This window comes from Centruroides sculpturatus, unplaced genomic scaffold (assembly GCF_000671375.1).
Source record: "Centruroides sculpturatus isolate CEXI.00-Female unplaced genomic scaffold, Cexi_2.0 scaffold357, whole genome shotgun sequence".
Taxonomy (NCBI): domain Eukaryota; kingdom Metazoa; phylum Arthropoda; class Arachnida; order Scorpiones; family Buthidae; genus Centruroides; species Centruroides sculpturatus.
The window spans coordinates 365,248-381,790 of NW_019384703.1; the positions used below are offsets into that span (position 1 = coordinate 365,248).

Here is a 16,543-nt window from a genome sequence, read left to right on the forward strand (position 1 = left end):
GACTTCATATTGACCATGCTGGTCCTTTCCAGGGAGCTTTGTTCTTAATTGTCGTAGACTCATATTCCAAGTGGCTTGAAGTAATCAAGGTTAAATCAACCAATTCCAAATGTGCAATCAGTGCATTGCGGTAGTTTTTCTGCACACATGGAATCCCTGATGTAGTGATATCAGATAATGGAAGAGGATTTACATCATCAGAATTCCAAGAGTCTCAGGAAAGGAATGGAATCTGTCACATTTTTAATTGCACCATGACACCCATCATCCAATCAGCAAACAAAGAGAATGGTCCAAACTACAAAGGATCATTGTGATCGATTATCTCAAGTAATTGGAATTAAAGTCTAGCATCTTTTTTATTGGCTCAACATGCTATTCCTAACATTGCAACAGGTGTCTCCCAGCAGAGTTATTAATGAACTGCCGTAAAAAATAATCTAGTTCTGAATTATTTTGCCCCAGAATTAATTATAAATTAGATTATTTAAGTTTTCCAATTGCTGAGAAAGTTTTATTAACATTTGTTTTTGATTTGGACTAATCATAGTTCTAATTTTTTATAACCTGTGTGGTTTATTATTGCTAACATATTTTTTGTGTTTGTTTGGTATTAACCACATTGCATAGTTCATTCATTCAAAGGTAATAGTTTCAATAAACTTTTTTGTTGACACATCGTCAATTTTTTTAGACTTCATTACCCTAAACATTGTTATGAACTAATCCATTTGTGTTACTTTTTGTCCATTTCCAAAGTCCAGGCTTGGCAACTGACTTACCACAAGTCTTTCATTGTTTTATGTAACACTATTTTGTTAGGTTTAGTTCCAGGCTGATAAAAAGTGCATTACAAACTGTCTGTACAGCCATTTTGTAACCAGATGGCTGTACACAGTTAGCAGTACATGCCATGTAACCTTTAGTAATTAAGCTAAATAATGCGGGTTTGTTTATTATTTTGTAAATTTTTTACATATTAAGTTAAAGATTAATGTTAAATACAGGAAATCCTTGTTAGTTCAAACTTGGATTGTTTGAAATCCCATTAATTAATTTGTCCCAGCTGGGAATATAGAGATTTACATGTTAAAGAATTCTGTTAGTTCGAAACACAACTACCTCGAAATCTGAAGTGAAAATTCTGTCCAACAATGATACAGTATGTATGTTAACTCATTCATTTAGATGGAAGTTTTTGTACCTTCATATTATAAGAGAACAATAGAGTAAGAAGAACTCTATTATGGTCAACATGGCTTCAGTAATATAATTTTAGATTTCACCATGGAATACCCTTTCCTCTGTTAACTCATAAAATATGGCAATAGGCTACAAATAGCAGACATATATTTGTAGGGCTCTAGGCTACTAGATTTGAGCAACTTGCTACTTTTTGGGTTAATTTAAAAATAATTTGAACTACAATTTCAGGAATTCTCTTACTTTTTATAAAACCTATCTGGCAACCTATAACATTTTTACTGGACACGTGCTGTTTACTGACAGTTTATTTATATTGTTATTAATTAGCAAAACTAGCATTCTGTATACATAGCTGTATTTCATTTGCTTAATAAATTACATCAGTTACACGGCATTTGGCATATTGTACAGAAATATGTAAATCTCAGATAATTCAAACTTTGAAAATTTGAAGTCGCAATTATTTTGTTCCTTGAATTTCAAACTAATAAAGATTTCCTGTATAAAGTTTTTGCAATTGTTGTAGATATTAATAGTGGTTATTTAATAATGGCTAAAGAGGATCTAGTGAAGACCAAAATGCATCCCACATATAAAATTAGTCTTTTTTTGATGTGATCTCAATATTCTAATGCTCCAATATAGCTTGATAAGCCTTGTATATCTCCACCCATTGGTAGTTTGAGATAATTCATTCATTAGAGGTAAGAAACTTCAGCTATACTCATTTTTTTTATTTTTTGTTTTTCTGATATTCACCATCAAAAAATGAAAGAAAAATCAGAGCATTGGTTTGTAAAAGTTATCAATATTAATATATCTGCAACATTCTGATAATATATATCAGTATAAAACTGGTTTTGGTTATATCTCAAAATAAAAACTCTTCACTGGAAGTAATTTTTTTTGGAAACTTAAATAGTTATTGTTTTCTTTAAATACTTGTTTTTGAATAAATATTTGTTTATAAATATAAATTGTTAACAAGTAAATTAAAGATATAAATTAAATAACATACTAAAATCACTAGGTTTTGCTTGAGATAGATCACGATAAAATTCCGTCCTATGTGATTTCTTCAGACCTGTACATAATCCAAAATCAGAAAGTTTGATGTGACCCTATAAAATAAATGTAAACTGTAGGTTAAGGGAACACAGTCAGGAAGTACAATAATTTTCAATTATGCTATAATATAAAATTTAAATAACAATGAAAGCTAAAGAGAAGTAATTTTGTTGAATTATGAGAAATTTCTCTATTAAAACGAGTTTAAATAACACAAACACACTAGCACAATGTTAAAATTGTGTGGTGCTATCTGTTATGAATTTCTTTTTAAATAACAATTTTTATATTAATAATTACACCACTCAACAAATAAAAACAATTTAGGTGACTGATATTATAGTGGGTATATAGGGTCTATAAAGCATCATTTTTATGAATATGGTAAGCATAATTTTCCAGCACATATATATTTTTTAGTTCTAGAATATAATTTTTATTTTATCTCAAAAATTTTTACTTATTATAGATATAGGTAAAAATAGGAGAGAAAATCAACTTTTATCAAACTGAGAAATTGCTTTATTTACAAAAATATATATGAAATTACATTTTTTACAAATCTGCTGTCAATAACTTTCTTGCAAATGCTGATTTTCATTTATATTCCATATCACTTTCTCTCATAAGGAACCAACAATAATCTCCCATTGTTCCAGGATCTCACCTGCCTTGATACCATTGTTCCATTGTTAGGATATCCTGGTGAAACTTATCCCCTGCTGATCACTGATGACAAATTTTTGAAGAAAAAATTTAAACGTAAAAGTATAAAAATGTAGTTTAAGGTACATTATACAACTCATTTTATTGTAATTTTCCTACGATTTTTCTGTATTTTTCTGTTGTCCAAAAACTGTTACAACTACTTTAAAAGACATCCATGCACTTAGTTCAATATCATTCAGTTTTTGATCAAATTGTACATCCTGTAGTAATTTTCTGATCTGAGGTCCAACAAGTGTTCCTTCTTTTAAGCTTAACATCACTAGTTTTGCAATAATCTATTTAAGGAATTTTAGAGCAGTGCATTCTTTATCCAGTGCTTTGACAAAGGCTTTCATTAATTGAAGTTTTATATGCAGTGGGAATAACAAGATTTTTTGGGATCAACTAGAGGTATATTCTTTATGTTAGCTTGCTTGACCTGGAACAAATTCATCTCCTTGAGGTCATTCTTTTATTTTAAAATGATTTTGTGTTGCTCTATTATCCCAAAGACAAACAAACAATATTTGGGTAAAACCACCCTGAAGTCCAAGTAGCTGTCCTACAACTTTTAAGTCTCCACATATCTGTATTTTAACATTAAGTCTCTGCATCAAATATTTTTAAATTCCATAAAATCACAACTAAAACCTTATGTGCCAGGAAATTTTTAACTTTATTTTTGTGTTCAGTGCATAGGAAGGAATTAAGAGAAAAACACCTTTTTCCCTGCAGTTGCAAAATGGATGTAAACTAATGTTATTAAAAAGGCAAAAAGTTTAATTTTGAGAACAGAGACAAGTTTAAAAAAAACTGTAAATGCAAATAATGAGTAAAATTTGCATTAAGTCCAACCCCACTAGAGTTATGACACAACTCCTCACTCCTTGATCTTTAACTATCAAAATTTATTAGTATAAATGCTCCATACATAGAAATAACCCTGCAGTTTCAAAATTTTGGATTCATCCAATCCAGAGATATATTGCAGATATAATCTCAAATATCATCAATCAGACCACTGACATATAATTTCAACATATAATTTTCATTCTAATAGTTACTCAACCAATCATAATAAGATAAGCTATAATATTATATTATCAATGTTTACAAGACTTATATACTTAATTTAGAAATTAATCAGTGATAAATAATTTATCAGTACAGTCAACCCCCCTATAACACTGTTGATTTTTCTGTTTTATATGAATTCCATGTTGTACACAGTCACTTAGATTTTACAAATACGTGAGCCGTTCACAGTTAAGCACAAGTATTTGTAAAATCTAAGTGACTCGAACAACATGGAATTCATATGAAACAGAAAAATCAACAGGGTTATAGGGGGGGTCGACTGTAATATTGCAGTTTTATATCTTTTTTTGAAATTTGGAGTTTCATGCTATCATAAATTGAAGAAAAATGTATAAATTTAATAAACATAATTTAAGTCTTCCAGAACTATTTTAAAGCAATTACAGAGCAAAGGTAAATGAATATGAACAACTTTTAGATCAGGGTTTTAATTGTGTAAATTAAAACCCTGATCTAAAAGTTCGAGTCACTTAGATTTTACAAATACTTGTGCTTAACTGTGAACGGCTCACGTATTTGTAAAATCTAAGTGACTGGTACAACATGGAATTCATATAAAACAGAAAAATCAACAGTGTTATAGGGGGGTTGACTGTACTGATAAATTATTTATCACTGATTAATTTCTAAATTAAGTATATAAGTCTTGTAAACATTGATAATATAATATTATAGCTTATCTTATTATGATTGGTTGAGTAACTATTAGAATGAAAATTATATGTTGAAATTATATGTCAGTGGTCTGATTGATGATATTTGAGATTATATCTGCAATATATCTCTGGATTGGATGAATCCAAAATTTTGAAACTGCAGGGTTATTTCTATGTATGNAAGTTATTTTTCTGCGAAAACTTCGTTGAACTTTGGAGACATCATTAATATAAATAATTTTTATGGCCGTTGAATAAGAAATGTTTCTTTCACAAGAAATGTATAAAATTATAGTACTGTAATAGACTTACGGTACCTAATTTACATACTTTACAGACGATAGTAAACAACTTACTCGCCTAAACTTTCTGTAGCGTGGCGCTAGACGCGGAAAGTATATATATAATTATAATAAAGTTAAAATAAATTAAGTTAATATATAATTATATATACAGTACCTAATTTATGTATAATTAATATATAATTATATGTACAGTACCTAATTTATATATAATTATATGTACTGTACAGACGAAACTAAACTCAATTTACCCGCCTAAATGTCCGTAGCGTGGCACTACGGACGGCGGGAAAGTAGTTCGGCTGCCCAATGACGTTTTATGTAATTATAGGAGTTTTTTTACCGTTTTTTTACGGATACCGCCGCAATTTTTTCGCAGTTTTATAGGAATCGTAATTATAGGAACCGTAATTATAGGGGGGTCTACTGTATATCAGTGATTCCCAAACTTTTTCGATCCACTGCTCCCTTTGTTCCATAAAGTTATACCCAATGCCCCTAACCCATTTTCCCTTCTTCTGTGAGAAAGGATTGGAAATATTCTTAGAAAACTTTTCTATGAATCTCACACTCTGTGACCTTACCGTACATTGTTCTCAACATCTGGAAACCATTAAACACAATGTTTCCTCTTATCAGTTTAACAGAGGAAAGGGAACGGCTTTCAGTGACCCCAATTTTGCCTTTGGTCACCATTCAATACCCTGCCTCCAGTGCCCCTAGATTTACTCATTGCCCACAAGGGGGCGTTATTGCCCACTTTGAGAAACGCTGGTCTATATTATTAATCAGTTGCTATGATGGTAGTATTATATTATATTATATTATTAATCAGTATACTATTAATCAGTTGTGGAGTTTTTAAAATCTGGAATAAGATAACCTTTCGACACTGTTTTTAATATGATATTTTTGTTATGTAAGTAATCAGTGATATTTTTACTTTAACTGTGCAAAGTGCTATTTAATGGCATCAAAGACATTGAGTTTGATAAAAGTCATTTCTTGTTTGGTTTTAGATTCAAATAAAAAAAAAATTTCCAATGAGTGAGAAAAAACAACCAAACATTTTGCATAATTATGAGTTGATCAATGAATCAGACCCTCCATAGCACCTGCCAGACAATAACAGGAAGAAAATTAGAACTTGAGGCAGAGAAGAAAAAGTTGAAAGTTTCAAGAAAATACGATGAAATTTGGTTTTATTTAAGAACTGGAAATAAGCTAGATCCATGGCCACTTTGTGTTATGTGTTCATTCAAAGTTTATCCAATGATGACATGATAACTTTGAAACTCGACAGACACTTGCAGTCAAAAATCACAGATTTAAGATAAAAAGCCAATTTAATATTTTCAAAGGATACATAAAAATAAAAGCAAATAAGTTCATTAGCAAAAGTGACTATTTAAGATAAGTCCTTATTAAAAGCTTCTTATCTGATATCACTTTACAGTGGTGCACCCAGAGGGGGACAAGAGGCTCTGGCACCACCCAAAGTAAAAAAAAAAGAAACCACATCTTTTCATACGTTTCCAGCACTTCTTTATAGTTCTAATGAATGTTTTCTGCTTGATTTACAGATCTTCTTCAGGTTAGAATCCATTCCAATTAGAAGGCTTCTAACCAAAGAAGGCCTGTAAATCAAGCCGAAAACATTTGTTAGTACTATAAAGAAGTGCTGGAAATGTATGAAAAGATTTTTTTTTTTTTTTTTAATAAAAATTCCAGCTTATGATAGAAGATTTAGTTTGAAATGCTAGTAAATTTTCCAAAAATATTTTCTTAATTANCCATCAAAATTTATTAGTATAAATGCTCCATACATAGAAATAACCCTGCAGTTTCAAAATTTTGGATTCATCCAATCCAGAGATATATTGCAGATATAATCTCAAATATCATCAATCAGACCACTGACATATAATTTCAACATATAATTTTCATTCTAATAGTTACTCAACCAATCATAATAAGATAAGCTATAATATTATATTATCAATGTTTACAAGACTTATATACTTAATTTAGAAATTAATCAGTGATAAATAATTTATCAGTACAGTCAACCCCCCTATAACACTGTTGATTTTTCTGTTTTATATGAATTCCATGTTGTACACAGTCACTTAGATTTTACAAATACGTGAGCCGTTCACAGTTAAGCACAAGTATTTGTAAAATCTAAGTGACTCGAACAACATGGAATTCATATGAAACAGAAAAATCAACAGGGTTATAGGGGGGGTCGACTGTAATATTGCAGTTTTATATCTTTTTTTGAAATTTGGAGTTTCATGCTATCATAAATTGAAGAAAAATGTATAAATTTAATAAACATAATTTAAGTCTTCCAGAACTATTTTAAAGCAATTACAGAGCAAAGGTAAATGAATATGAACAACTTTTAGATCAGGGTTTTAATTGTGTAAATTAAAACCCTGATCTAAAAGTTCGAGTCACTTAGATTTTACAAATACTTGTGCTTAACTGTGAACGGCTCACGTATTTGTAAAATCTAAGTGACTGGTACAACATGGAATTCATATAAAACAGAAAAATCAACAGTGTTATAGGGGGGTTGACTGTACTGATAAATTATTTATCACTGATTAATTTCTAAATTAAGTATATAAGTCTTGTAAACATTGATAATATAATATTATAGCTTATCTTATTATGATTGGTTGAGTAACTATTAGAATGAAAATTATATGTTGAAATTATATGTCAGTGGTCTGATTGATGATATTTGAGATTATATCTGCAATATATCTCTGGATTGGATGAATCCAAAATTTTGAAACTGCAGGGTTATTTCTATGTATGGAGCATTTATACTAATAAATTTTGATGGTTAAAGATCAAGGAGTGAGGAGTTGTGTCATAACTCTAGTGGGGGTTGGACTTAATGCAAATTTTACTCATTATTTGCATTTACAGTTTTTTTTAAACTTGTCTCTGCTCTCAAAATTAAACTTTTTGCCTTTTTAATAACACTAGTTTACATCCATTTTGCAACTGCGGGGAAAAAGGTGTTTTTCTCTTAATTCCTTCCTATGCACTGAACACAAAAATAAGTTAAAAGTTATTTTTATCGCCATTGAATAAGAAATGTTTCTTTCACAATAAATGTATAAAATTACAGTGCTGTATTAGACTTACGGTACCTAATTTACATACTGTACAGACGACAGTTAGTGTAAAATCTCTGTAGCATAGCGCTACGTGGCGAAATATATATATATATAATTATAATAAAGTTAAAATAAATTAAGTTAATATATAATTATATATACAGTACCTAATTTATGTATAATTAATATATAATTATATGTACAGTACCTAATTTATATATAATTATATGTACTGTACAGACGAAACTAAACTCAATTTACCCGCCTAAATGTCCGTAGCGTGGCACTACGGACGGCGGGAAAGTAGTTCGGCTGCCCAATGACGTTTTATGTAATTATAGGAGTTTTTTTACCGTTTTTTTACGGATACCGCCGCAATTTTTTCGCAGTTTTATAGGAATCGTAATTATAGGAACCGTAATTATAGGGGGGTCTACTGTATATCAGTGATTCCCAAACTTTTTCGATCCACTGCTCCCTTTGTTCCATAAAGTTATACCCAATGCCCCTAACCCATTTTCCCTTCTTCTGTGAGAAAGGATTGGAAATATTCTTAGAAAACTTTTCTATGAATCTCACACTCTGTGACCTTACCGTACATTGTTCTCAACATCTGGAAACCATTAAACACAATGTTTCCTCTTATCAGTTTAACAGAGGAAAGGGAACGGCTTTCAGTGACCCCAATTTTGCCTTTGGTCACCATTCAATACCCTGCCTCCAGTGCCCCTAGATTTACTCATTGCCCACAAGGGGGCGTTATTGCCCACTTTGAGAAACGCTGGTCTATATTATTAATCAGTTGCTATGATGGTAGTATTATATTATATTATATTATTAATCAGTATACTATTAATCAGTTGTGGAGTTTTTAAAATCTGGAATAAGATAACCTTTCGACACTGTTTTTAATATGATATTTTTGTTATGTAAGTAATCAGTGATATTTTTACTTTAACTGTGCAAAGTGCTATTTAATGGCATCAAAGACATTGAGTTTGATAAAAGTCATTTCTTGTTTGGTTTTAGATTCAAATAAAAAAAAAATTTCCAATGAGTGAGAAAAAACAACCAAACATTTTGCATAATTATGAGTTGATCAATGAATCAGACCCTCCATAGCACCTGCCAGACAATAACAGGAAGAAAATTAGAACTTGAGGCAGAGAAGAAAAAGTTGAAAGTTTCAAGAAAATACGATGAAATTTGGTTTTATTTAAGAACTGGAAATAAGCTAGATCCATGGCCACTTTGTGTTATGTGTTCATTCAAAGTTTATCCAATGATGACATGATAACTTTGAAACTCGACAGACACTTGCAGTCAAAAATCACAGATTTAAGATAAAAAGCCAATTTAATATTTTCAAAGGATACATAAAAATAAAAGCAAATAAGTTCATTAGCAAAAGTGACTATTTAAGATAAGTCCTTATTAAAAGCTTCTTATCTGATATCACTTTACAGTGGTGCACCCAGAGGGGGACAAGAGGCTCTGGCACCACCCAAAGTAAAAAAAAAAGAAACCACATCTTTTCATACGTTTCCAGCACTTCTTTATAGTTCTAATGAATGTTTTCTGCTTGATTTACAGATCTTCTTCAGGTTAGAATCCATTCCAATTAGAAGGCTTCTAACCAAAGAAGGCCTGTAAATCAAGCCGAAAACATTTGTTAGTACTATAAAGAAGTGCTGGAAATGTATGAAAAGTATTTTTTTTTTTTTTTTTAATAAAAATTCCAGCTTATGATAGAAGATTTAGTTTGAAATGCTAGTAAATTTTCCAAAAATATTTTCTTAATTAAAATTTTTTTTTAATTTATATTGTATAATGTCTTCTATTTCTATATTATTATGAATTAGTGGTTACATAAGGTGGATAGTTACATAAGAAAAAACTATAATTTGATTTTAAATTTAGAAATTTAGAATAGTCTGATTTCTAAATTTAAAATCAAATTATAGTTTCTTCTTTAGTCAAGAGATGGAACCTAATATCTACCTCTAGTTGTTTTTATCACGTTATTTCTAATTATAATATTTGTATGATAATTTCTGCCCAATTATTTCTGCTGTTGCTTCGTGGTTTATTAATACATCAGGTTATTGAGATGTTAATATATTCGAATATATAAAATTTAATGTTCTGATATTCTATATTTATGTATTACATTTTAGAATAGTTTGTGACTGATGTTCCAAAAATCAATCACCTGAAAATGGTCTGTGCATTAGGCTGAAAACATTAGTATATAAGCATATAAATGTTTCTCAGCAACCAAAGGTGTGAAATGTCTCTTCTCTTTGCTCTTGTTGCTTTTATAACCATTTTTGCAGCCAGGAATAAAGCAGGTCACAGGCATAATAAGTGGCTATCCAAGAAATCCCAAAAATCCACTGATTCAAAATACACATGTCTATTCTTTGTAAAAACCAAACAACTTTCACCACTCATCTTCCTTTTTAAAAACCAACAATTTTCATCATCTATCTTTAAAAACATACAATCTAAAGCTAAATCCAACATTTATACATAAGATATAAAAACACAAAAAATAAGGCTGAAATAAGAAAAAACACCACAGACTTAAAAATGCATAGCACTAACACATCTCTTCCAACACCATCTGTTGAACAATCAAAACACTGCCCTATCATAAATGAAAGGTGGTTATAATAGCAGCTCTTCATCTATATTATTTAATAACCTTGGTCTGGGGTATGTGCCAAAATGTGGTTGCCAATGCACTAGAAACCCTCACTGCAGTGTATTATAAGAGTTTAGATGTTCATAAGATTGGGAAAGATTTCTTTTTTTAATTTTTGAAATGGTCTGATTTTTGTTAAAATTTTTCTTATATTTGATAATTAATCAAAATGTGATATTTCAAAAGATGCACTATTACCATATTTGAAATATTTATAAATGGTGCCCAAAAGAAAAAAGGACATATCAGAACTGGCAAACATTTATTGAAAATCTAAAAGAAATATCCATGTTTGTTTAGGCAAAGATACCAGCATCTCACAAGCAGATCAATGCCCCTCATATAGAATTTTGGTGGCTGCTGGTAAAAAAATTCTTTGACCCTATCCTTCACCTCATCATCCTATATAAAACTTTGCCCTTGCAAAGCTTTCTTGAGAGGTCAAAAAATATGAAATTTGCATGGTGACAGGTCAGGACTACACAGTGAATGTTCTAGTATCTCTCAGTAGAATTTCTGTAACATAGCAATGGTTGCACTTGCCATATGGGGACAGGTATTGTCATTAATCAAAATAACTTTTTGCATGAGAAGTCCTGGGTATTTTGACTTTATTGCTTTGTGCATCCTGACAGAGTTTCAGAATAGTATTCTGAGTTGATTATTGTGTCTGGTGTCATGAAGTCAAAACAACAGCAATTGATGAGGTGGAGATTATGGTGTCTGCCTGACCTGGTCTTGGTTTATACTGAATTTACTGGCAACCTTCTCTGTAACTCTTGCATCAATTATTCACTGCTGTTCATTCTAAACAATGTTCACCATAAAGATGCTTCATTTGTCTATAGTTGTCAGCACTCCAATTCCCTTCAGCCACTAAAAACCAAACTACTACCTGATGTTGAATTCTGGATGCTTCCATCATAACTAACTTAACATTAATCTGCCAATTACTGGAGATAAAGTCTATTCTTGTTAATATTTAATGCAGCCTGCACTTTGCCTATGTTGAGCTTACCTCTTGTAAGGTGGCCCACCAATGGTTACTTTGCACAATGAAATATGAAAAAGTATCTACTTTACATTTGGTCAACCCTTATTGCATATATAATTTTATTACATATTTGAGATATTAAAATAAGTAGAATTAGTAAGAGAAATAAAAACAAATTTAGCATTATTTGGGAACTATCAGTATATGCAACATTATGTCGTATTCCATGTTAAATAATCAACATATTAAAGTATGTTTTGAATTAAATTTTTTGGAAAAACTATAATCTAACAAACATTGTATATGCTCATTAATTTAATTCAATTAAGTTTCATTTTCATGTTCTGTCCTTATATAAAACAATATCATTGTAAGTGCTGCAATGTGGCTGATCATTAAACAATTGGTATTAATTTTGGTTTGGTTGGGATTTTGATACAAGAGAGCATTGTGTGGGAGAGGGCAGGGGTGAGTATATGATGGATGAGAGAGAGAACCCCATATAAGCTGAATTTAATTTGAGAAATTCTACAATGGATAAAGTAATGCAAGTCATGCAATTTATGTTATTGAGCAATATTTGAGTTAGATTTTGTGTTGTATCTTTTTTTGGTTTGTATAGTGAATCATTTTGACCATGTCAACTGAATTTTGAACAGCCAGAGGAAATAAAATAGAACTGAATAAGTGTCTTGCAATTGAGCACATTTATTTATTACCCAAAGCAGGGCAGCCCAATCTGATGTTATCTACAAATACTTATTTTTGTCAACAACAATCATCATTGGCCAAGATTATATTGTGTGCACACACATAACATCAGAAAGCACAAAATGATTTTAAATATTTTTAACTTTATAAATTCCTTTAATTTGAATTAAAAATGGTTTGTAAATTTTCAGAACAATTCTTTGACATTAGATGTATTATAAGAGTTTCCCTATTACAAAATTCTCTAACATTTCCCAGGATTCCAGGTGAGGAGAAATCCTGAAGTAGTTATTGTGCTTAAAAGATTTTTTGTTTGGATAAAAAAAAACAATTGCTTTTACAAGCACTCAGAAAAACATTAATTAAACAACATATTCAAAGCAGACAACAGCTACAGATATTGTGGATAAACTGCAAAAGTCTAATTATCCGTGGATCAACCAGAACCTCAACACCTAAAAATCCAAGAAAAAAAAAATGTATAGTATGACCTAAAACAGACAACAAAAGTACAACTGTATATAATGTATGCAAAGATTTATTTGTAAGAAACATGCAACACAAATATTTATAATTGTCATCAATAAAAAATTTTTATATTATTTTTTTAATGCATAATATAAAAATTTCTTATTGATAACAATTTATGTATTGACAAAAAAATATGAGACATTTAAAACTCTTATATTTCTTTATATGTCAGTATGTAAAACTAAATGTTTATTTAAAAAATTACCATAAATTATTAAATTTTATTTCATTTCAATACACTTTTTAAAATATCCCATATTTACATCAAGGTCAAATAATGTAAAGTAATTTTCATCAGTCTACAAAGGTTAAATTTTTATTATTATTTTTGAGAATATTAATTTTTATATTTAAACTATAATAAAATTTCTTATTCTACTTACCCTAGCATCTAACAATAAATTATCCGGCTTTATATCTCGATGTATGAATCCTAATTTATGAATGGAATCTATAGCCAAGGCAGTTTCGGCAATATAAAATTGTGTACATTCTTCAGATAAAGTATCTTTTTTCATTAATAAAGTCATCATATCACCTAAAAATTTATCAGAGTATATGTTTTTTTGCAAATATAAGTATATATCAATATACAAGGTGTGACCAAAAAATTCAAGGACTTTGACCACACTGGGTGTTAGTGTGAGGCTCCAGAAGTGAACCGGGACCACATACACAAAAAACTTAAATTTTATTTTCTTGTGTAAAAGAAAACAATGATAATAATTATATTTTGTAAAATAAATTTTAAAAAAAAGGGAAAATATAAATTTCATGTCCATAAAAGGACATGTTTGAAGAAAATTCTTAGAAAAAACATACTTCTCAAATTAAGACAATAGAATAATGGAAGTCCTAAAGATCAGACATCTTCAATGGGAATTGAATTGCCAGTCAGTGTTGACTCATCCTGTGATCTGGGTTCTGATCTCATTAAATTTCATAACGAGTGAGGACCAATTGGAAAGCAGAGGTGAGTTGAAACTGACCTAATGAAATGTTCGATCTGGGACCCAAAAACAAATTATAAAAATCCAAATTTGGCAGATACGGGGGCTCCTCACCCATGCTTTTGAATGTGCTACTCTTATCTTGAAAAGATTATTCTCATTGCAGATTAAGTATCCTCTTCAAACTTCCTAGCTACACCCTGGGGCCATCGACTCCTGAGAAAACATTGGAGAACTTTCCTCTTTGGACCTTCATCATCCAGAAAAAGGGAACCAGAAGATTTGGCCTCCGCCACCTGTTAAAAGTGTATTATTGTTGTAAGATACTTGTTTTGTTACAATAAACTGGGTAATTATTTGTAACTGGAGAGAGTTGTCTCTGTGTCCAATACTCCAACTCATGTTCGACACCATTCGGGCATCCTGTCAATAAGTGCAGTTTGGCTACATTAGAGTCACATCAGAATCTTTGCTGTGGTGGAGAGCGATTGTCAACTTCCTGCTATAAACTGCTCAAGTTTCTTAACAGTTTGTCCATTAGTATTTGAGTAAAAGTTGATTAACAACTATGTGATTTTTGCAAGTTTCAGTTTTAAAATGTATGATGAACAAGCAATGTGTATTCCTGTCTTTTTTGAAGATATATGAGTGATGTAGGAGATTTAAAAATGATTAAACATGAACTGAAGAAGATCCATGGTCTAAAAGACCTTCAACACTACAGACAAAAGTAAAAAAGAAATTATTACTGCTACTCTTCTGATATCTCAATTTGTGCAACACCAATTGGCATGAATGAAACAAAATATTTAAGTCCCCTGCTAGTTCTTTTAAAGTGATAACTTCTAATTGTTTAATGATAGCTTCTTTACTTTTGTCTATGATGACTGTTGAAGGTCATTGTGGCCTTGAGTCATATTTATTTGATGTTGAACCATTTTTAAATTGCCTACACCACTCATATATCTTCAAACAAAATATAGCAGCATTCCCAAAGGCTGTTTGCAGCTTTGAAACATATCTATGTCACTTTTTCCAAGTTCCAAAAAAATTTAATATTGGTTCTTTGTTCTTAAATGTCACACATTTTAAAACTAAAAGTTGCAAAAATCATGCAATTGTTAATCAACTGTAACTTAAATACTAACAGATGAACTGCTATAAATTTGTTCATGCCAATCACCAATGCAAAAAAAAAAATTCTAAGTCTACAGCAGTCCCCAAAGTAGGGAACTGTCCTTGATGTGGCAAGGAGCCAAGCAGTGAGAGGTGGATGGGTTAGAGGATCCTAAGATCCTGCCTTGGATTCAGTCATTTATGGAGTTTTCAAACTCAGGTCTAAGGTTCAGGAGGTGTCAGAACATTATAAGCCTTGGGTCTATATACCAAGCTTTAATGAAACTTACTGTCCAAGTGTCATGTCCCTATCCACAGTTCCATCAGAGTTTTGAGCATCTCCCCAATCTGGAATCTTTCTCTGTTTGGACAGATGGCAATCAAAGCTGCATTTTGGAATAGTGAATGCAGACTCACATCAAAACAGGGGAGACTGGTTTGGTCAAAGCACAGAGGCCATTTTCGATGTTGTGGAGGGGGCTTCCAAAATGTTCACAGACAGAGGGAGTGGTTTCTGTAACTGCTACCAACAGGATTCCCAGGGAAATCTTATAGGATAAGTTGCGTTGAGTATAGTCATTTGGGCTTGTCTGTTGCAAGTTGGTAGCCCTGCTGATAAGCAGTGAAAGCACCAGCAGGTGCCTTTTGTGAGGCATCACTTGATAAGGGTGCCATTGAGATATGGTAGCTTTCCCTGTCACTCTGTGGCCCTGCCCTTGATTGAGTAACACTCTTGTTTGCAGTAATATGACCTCCCCATTTGATATGCTTGTGTGTAAAGTGCCCATAGTGCCCTTTGTGGCCTGCAGGTGCTGGAACCCTGAATCTCCTGAATTCAAACATCACGTCAGTATGAGAATGGCGATGGTGGGAACAACTTTATCCCTCAAGACACACTCTCACAAATTCTTCCATTCTTCTCAGTGGCGACAGGTCAATGGTTGAATGCATTACGGGTGGACAAATGCGGTCGTTCTTGCCCAGAGCCTGTGGCACTGTGAGCCATGTAAAAATCCTTCCACATGGAAAAGGAGAAGCAGTTTCCTAAGAAAACTGAGCTTTGTACACCCTTACTAAGAGAAAGGTGCTGGTCTAGGGGCTGCAGCCTGCATACCAAAGCCAGTGGGGCAAGGAGTTATACTCCCATTGCCAAAGCCTTTCTGGTGGCCAGGGAGATATGCCTATAGTGGCTTGCAGAATTCTGCTTGTTATCTATCATAACGTGTAGTTGGTAGAGCCTCTCTGTGGCACAGGACCAACTACCTTATGTCTTGAGAGGAGGGACTTAAAGGTCCATTATGGGCTGGATGGACTATAACTGCCCTGGAAAACCAGAAACAAGAAGAAAGTATCCTAGTA

General features: G+C 31.6%; 1 protein-coding gene across 1 annotated transcript in view; it reads right to left on the bottom strand.

Annotated features, from left to right (window-relative positions):
• LOC111627615 (serine/threonine-protein kinase tricorner-like) overlaps positions 1 to 16,543 on the bottom strand; it is a 91,677-nt gene that overhangs the window by 14,026 nt on the left and 61,108 nt on the right. Inside the window, exons 7-8 of the mRNA XM_023371203.1 lie at positions 13,502 to 13,656; positions 2,225 to 2,327 (exon numbers count right to left, since the gene is read on the bottom strand). Of these exons, the coding sequence (XP_023226971.1) occupies positions 2,225 to 2,327; positions 13,502 to 13,656 (258 nt within the window). The remainder of the gene's footprint in view (positions 1 to 2,224; positions 2,328 to 13,501; positions 13,657 to 16,543) is intronic.